The 6,737-nt window shown below is 39.5% G+C and overlaps 1 protein-coding gene across 3 annotated transcripts in view; it reads left to right on the forward strand.

Annotated features, from left to right (window-relative positions):
* The window catches only part of F8 (coagulation factor VIII, procoagulant component), an 83,069-nt gene extending 78,682 nt beyond the window's left edge, over positions 1-4,387 (forward strand). For all 3 annotated transcript variants that reach the window (XM_013035393.1, XM_013035395.1, XM_013035394.1), the window contains one exon: positions 3,482-4,387. In XM_013035393.1, the coding sequence (XP_012890847.1) occupies positions 3,482-3,637 (156 nt within the window). In that variant the 3' untranslated portion in view covers positions 3,638-4,387. The remainder of the gene's footprint in view (positions 1-3,481) is intronic.
* Positions 4,388-6,737: the final 2,350 nt, after the last annotated feature.

Genomic DNA, 6,737 nt, shown 5'->3' on the forward strand with positions numbered 1-6,737 from the left:
GGATGGGAAGGGGAAACAAAGGAGGAGGCTACAATGCTTGATAAGAAATGTACTCATTACCTTGCCCATGTAATTGTAACTCCTTTGTACAGTATTTTCACAATAAAAAAAAATATGCAGCTTGGGCTGGGAAGTTGGCTCAGTGGTAGAGCACTTGCCTCGCATGCATGAGGCCCTGGGTTCGATTCCTCAGCACCACATAAGCAGAAAAAAGCCAGAAATGGTGCTGTGGTTCAAGTGGTAGAGCGCTAGCCTTGAGCTGTAGAGCTGAGGGACAGTGCCCAGGCCCAGAGTTCAGACCCCATGACTGGACCCCCCAAAAAAATGCAGCTTACTTGGAATTTTTTGGAAATACAAGAACAAAGATAGATTGGGAAGAGTGCATCAAACATCTGATACTTTGGTGCCCAGATGATACTGTATGCCAAGAGTATTTAAAAAAATCTTGAAGAACTATTAGTATTCACAACAATGTGCCAGAAACTGACCAGTCAGTAAACGGTACAGGAGAACTTTCAGAGGACCTAAAACGGCTGTTTTAAAAGAAATTAATGAACTTGAAAAAATACAGAGAAATAATAAAATATACTAGAAGAAGTTTAGAGCAAAGACATAGAAATAATTAAAAATCAAATTAGACATCATTAGGCTGAAAAAATACCTTCAACAAAATTTAAAATACTATAGAAGGCATTAGTATCAGCATAGACCAAACAGAAACAAAGAATTAATTATCTCACATACAGGTTATTTGAAAATTCATAGTTGGAGGAGGAAAATAAAAAAAGTATGAAGAGAAATGAAGAAATCTTATAAAACTTTGAGATGGTCTTTTTTTTTCTTTTTTCTTTTTTGCAGGGGGGGGGTCTGGTCGTGGGGCCTGAACTCTGGGCCTGGGCACTGTCCCTCAGCTCTTCAGCTCAAGGCTAGCGCTTTACCACTTGAGCCACAGTGCCACTTCAGGCTTTTTTTTCTTTTTGCTTATGTGGTGCTGGGGAATCGAACCCAGGGCCTCGGGCATGCAAGGCAAGTGCTCTACCACTGAGCCACCCCAGTTTTTATTTTTGTTTTTATTTTGTTTTTTGCCAGTCCTAGGGCTGGAACTCAGGGCCTGGGCACTGTCCCTGAGCTTCATTTGCTCAAGGCTAGCACTCTACCATTTGAGCCACAGTGCCACTTCCAGCTTTTTCTGTTTATTTGGTACTGAGGAATGGAACCCAGGACTTCATGCATGCCAGGCAAGCACTCTACCACTTGAGATGGTCTTAAAAGATAATAACAAAAAATTCCAAAACCTAGAGAAGGATACAAAAGTCCAACTGCAAGAAGGCCAATGGTCACTAGTGAGATTTAGCTCAGGTGTACTCCAAGACATTCCAAGTCCAAAATCCAGGGTGAAAAATGAACATAATATTCTCAAAATTGCATGAGAAAAGGAACAAATAACATATGAGTACATAAGTGTTAGAAAAGATTAAAAAACTAAATGTAGGGGCTGGGAAGGTGGCTCAGTGGTAGAGTGCTTGCCTTGCATGCATGAGGACCCGGGTTCCATTCCTCAGCACCACATAAACAGAAAAAGCCAGAAGTGGTGCTGTGGCTCAAGTGGTAGAGCGCTAGCCTTGAGCTGTAGAGCTGAGGGACAGCGCCCAGGCCGAGAATTCAAGCCCCCAAAACAATAACAACAACAACAAAAACCTAAGTGTAGAGGATATGAAAGTATACAAAAAAAGAATCTACATACTACTAGAATTGATAGAACTAGAAAATGAAAATACTAAGTGATATTGTATTAATTTTATACAATATTTTTGTTGGTAAAACACTGGTGTTTTGTGTTTAGAAAAAGGACCTTTTCTCAGATTATGGTGAAGTATTTAGAAGGAAAATGCGCTAATGTTTAAAATTTTTCCATATGGTTCATTGAAAATGTGTGTACAACACATGAGTAAGAGAGATAAAATATCTCAATATGTTAACAGTGAACTAGGTGAAGTACTTAAGCATATTCATTGCACTATTCTTTTCTTCTTTCTTTTTATTTGAGATTTGAACTCAATGCTGGGTAGGTGCTCTGTCACTTGAGCCATTTCCCCAGCCCCTATACTTTCATTTTCCTTAGGCTAGTAAAATTTCAAAATAAAAGCTTAATAAGATTAAATCTAACAAAAGATACACAACTTCCAAAATAAAATATTCATCAAAGATTCTCAGAATAAGAGCAGTAATGTTTTAAAAGTTCAATTAAGCACAAGAACTTTACTTCAACAAATGCTTCTGTTAGTCAATTTAGGTACAATAAATGTTCTATGTGTCAAAGACAATGTACAACAATGACCAGGCCCTCTGTCCTCATGGCAATAATGTTTGAAGGGAGAAGGCAGACTAGTCATTGCGTCTTTATAAACAACATACAGCATACATGGTACAAAGGGATGAAATAAGATGATTTAAAATAAAGAAGGGTCCTGTTTGAAGTAAGGAGGAGTTTTCTAGAGGTATGGCATTTAAACTGAAACATGAAGGATAAAAAAGCACTAGATAAAAAAAGAAGAAAGAGAAAAGAGCCTTCCAAATGGAGGGAATCATCATACAGAGAATTCCATATTTCAAAAAAGAGTTGGCTAGCCAGGTGCCAGTGGCTCACGCCTGTAATCCTAGCCACTCAGGACGCTGAGATCTGAGGATCGCGGTTCAAAGCCAGCCCCGGCAGGAAACTTCGTGAGACTCTATCACCAATAGACCACTAGAAAACTGGAAGTGGTGCTGTGGCTCAAGCAATAGAGTACTCGCCTTGAGCTGAAGAGCTGAGGGATAGTGCCCAAGCCCAGAGTTCAAACCCATGACTGACAAAAAAAAAAAAAAAGAGTTGGCACTGTCCAGGAACAAAAGACCAGTATGTCTCCTCTTCAGTGAAAAAGGAAGAAGATAAGTCAGAGACTTGGGCTAGGGCTATATCATTCAGAGCCTGGAAACTGCGTCTAGGTTTCATTCTAAGTGACATGGAAGTTTTTATCAGAAATGTGGCATGTCCAGTTTTATGTATTGAGATATTTCTGGGCACCACTTAAGGAGGCTAGGGTAGGAATATACCGATTAAATCAGCATCTCTGGAGGAGCTGGCCCGAGCCTCATTAGTTTTAGAAAACTCCCTAGAGATGACTTCAGTAAACAGCCAAAGATGAGAATCCAGAGGGGAAGATGGAGCCAAGAACAGGGCTTAGACTTCCTTCGCTCTAATAGCTACACACAAACTGCCTTGGGGGATCTTGTGGTATCACTGATCTATCTAGCATGCAGCACAAGGGGATGTTATGATGCCAAGGGGGTTGAGCAAGGGCCATGTTGGAAGAACAGCTATTGATGAGTAACGGATAGAGGAAGAGGCAGATGAATTTAAGAAGCTTAGCAGGCATGAGTTACAAACTTCACAAATTGTTTCTTTTTAGATAATTAATAGATCATATCTTCCTTATTTCAGGTTTTTCAGGGAAATCAAGACTCCTTCACACCTGTGATGAACTCTCTAGACCCACCACTGCTGACTCGCTACCTTAGAATTCACCCCCAGAGTTGGGCCCACCAGATTGCTCTGAGGATAGAGATTCTGGGTTGCGAGGCCCAGCAACTATACTGAGGACCTTGCAGTCCTGGTCTGCCCTTCACCAAGTCCATCAGCTCTCAGGTATTCCTCAACTCCAGGCCAGGGTCCCTTTCAGGCTTCCAGGTTATACAATACCTCGACACTGTCCATGGCACATGCATTTTTAATATGTATTTAAGTTACATAATTCTAGCAGACACTGACCTGAGGCTTCCTGAAGTATTAATCCTGCATTTCTTAAAATGTAGGATTAGGTTTCTGACAGAGCTACACCTTTGTTGTAGAAAAACTTGATGTTAAGAAAAATATTCTTTGTATTCACAGAAGATATTCATGATATAAGCATCAGGCTGAACTTCAGATGTTTAGAATTAGACTCGTGCTTATTATCCTAATGGATCATGAAATAAAACACGTTTGGGGATCTTATCTGCATAGATGTGAAATAAAAAAACAAGTAATTTTGACAGTAAATGAAGTAAAAGGAAGTAAAATGAAGATAATAGAAGAATTGCTATAGTAGAGTCTACTTGATTAAATAAACAATCTCAGAAGGATGTAGAAATGAAGCCATTTTATCTTAATTCCAATTAACAAAATATACATTAGAAGTATAGAATTTATCCAGAACCTTGAAATTGAAGTGACAATGTCCTATTGAAATTTGTGGTGGCCAAGAAGAGGAATGCTCATAATAGGCTTAAAGCACATGTTTTACAAAACGTTTGCATGGGGCTGGGAATGTGATCTACTGGCAGAGTGCTTGCTTAGCATGCATGAAGCCCTGGGTTCGATCCTTTAATACCACATACACAGAAAAAGCCAGAAGTGGCGCTGTGGCTTAAGTGGCAGAGTGCTAGCCTTCAGCAAAAGAGGCTTAAGGACAGTGCCCAGGCCCTGAGTTCAAGCCCCAGGACTGGCCAAAAAAAAAAAAAAGGTTTGCATGGAAAAAAAGGAAAATCTGTGACAATTTATGGTAAGAGATAAATTTTATCATTTTAATAATGTACTCATTTTATTCCCTCACCTAATTTCCTGTTGAGACAACTCAGCAAAGATTGTACTACAATTAAAAACCAAAGTCCCTCCTAAATAGTTGGAATTCCAAGGAATCAAAAGAAAATTAACTATTAAATACAGAACACACTGTTCCATCTCATTCTTCACTTCGCCCCACTCCAGAAGCTTAGGAATGCTTCACTGTTCCTTCTCTCTGTGCCATTTACTAGAACTACACCAACATCTCCTCGTGGCAAGGCTAAGTGGAGCAGTCAGGAGACGCTGCAGACCAGCGTCACTTGAAAACGGGAGCTCCTAGCATAAGAGACAACATGTAAGAGGCTGATTTTCCCCTATGTTAGTGCCTTTCCTCGTAATCCTGGATGACCCTGATCTGACATCTTCGGGGATTGTAACATAGCTACCACACTATAGTCACAATCCACAAATGGTGAAAGTGAAAATATGTAAAGTTTTATGGTCCTGTAAAATTGTTTTGTTCTATAGCCTGGTGGGAAAACTAACTCCAAAGATGACATGGTTTTATTTTGTATAAAATTTTAACCATTCTTAAACTTAATTTAATGTTGTGATATTATTTCCTTGTCGACTATGCATCTTCTCCAATGTTCTTCCTGATAGATTGTTCACTAGTGTGTTTAATAAAAAATTGACACATACAAATGACGTTAAGAATTGTATTTTTAATTAAAAATATGAACAATCATTTAAAAACATAAACAGAGGCACTGAGTAGGAGAATGTATACTTTAAAAAAAATAGTAAATTGGGAAACCAGATTAAAGCCAGGCACTGGTGGCTCATGCCTGTCATCCTACCTACTCAGGAGGCTGAGATCTGAGGATGGCAGTTCAAAGACAGCCCAGGCAGGAAAATCTGTGAGTCTCTCATCTCCAATTAATTACAGAAAAAGCCAGAAGTAGTGCTATAGCTCAAGTGATGGAGTGCTAGCCTGAGCAAAATGAGCCTAGGGACAGTGCCCAGGCCCAGAGTCAAGACCCAGGATGGGCAAAAAACAAAAAAGAAAAGAAAACCAGATTAAATTGAACTCAGAGTAAAAAGAGATCTAATTCATTAGAGATAAAAGCAATAAGAAACAGAGCCTCAATCTTGGAAAAGAGCTGATCGAAACACCAAGAGAAAAATAAAGAGTTGCTATTCAGGAGGCACAAATTTGCAGTAAGATGCAGAATTAAAGAAAAGCTAAAACATACATTGGAGCCAATGTTATATTCTAGCAATAATAGAGATACAGAGTTCTACGTATATAATACACGACACTATGTGTTATGATTTTGTTCATATTGGTAATCAAGACTGAGGGGTTGGGAAGGTGGCTCAGTGGTAGAGCATTTGCCTTGCATGCCTGAGGCCCTGGGTTCGATTCCTCAGCACCACATAAGAAAAAAGAAAAAGCCGGAAGTGGCACTGTGGCTCAAGTGGTAGAGTGCTAGCCTTGAGCTGAAGAGCTGAGGGACAGCGCCCAGGCCCAAAGTTCAGGCCCCACGACCGGACCAAAAAAAAAAAAAAAAAGACTGAGACTTTTTTAATGGAAAGTCATAACATTTATTTGGTTACTGAAACCATCAAATAAATTCTAAATAATTCTATAAAACATGATGTCTACTTAGAGGGCTTTTTTTTTTTTGGTTGGTCATGAGGCTTGAACTCTGGGCCTGGGCAATGTCGCTCAGCTCTTCAGCTCAAGGCTAGCACTCTACCTTCCATACTCACAGGCATTGTAAAAAAGCATGTGCAAACAAGAGTACAAAAATGGAAGGGGACCTGTGCATGCATTTAGTTACTCTACTCAAGTGCATGCTCTATTGTCACATTGTTTCACTAAAATATAAAGTAAAATGTATTAAATCAGTATTAATATTATTAATTGACATATATTTCTGGCCATACTAAGATTTGAACTCAGGGTACCATGCTTCTTAGGCTAACACTCTGCCGCTCAAGTCATACCTCCAGTAAAAATGCTTTAACACACTGATATCAGAGAATTAAAGCAAGGCTGAGGTCTTTTTGTGGGGTGGTCACCCTAGCAACAGCTATCTAGAAAGTGGATCTCTCACACAGCCAAACCCTCAGATGACTGCAGCTTGCT

Source organism: Dipodomys ordii, unplaced genomic scaffold (assembly GCF_000151885.1).
Source record: "Dipodomys ordii isolate 6190 unplaced genomic scaffold, Dord_2.0 Scaffold209, whole genome shotgun sequence".
In the NCBI taxonomy this organism is placed as follows: Eukaryota; Metazoa; Chordata; class Mammalia; order Rodentia; family Heteromyidae; genus Dipodomys; species Dipodomys ordii.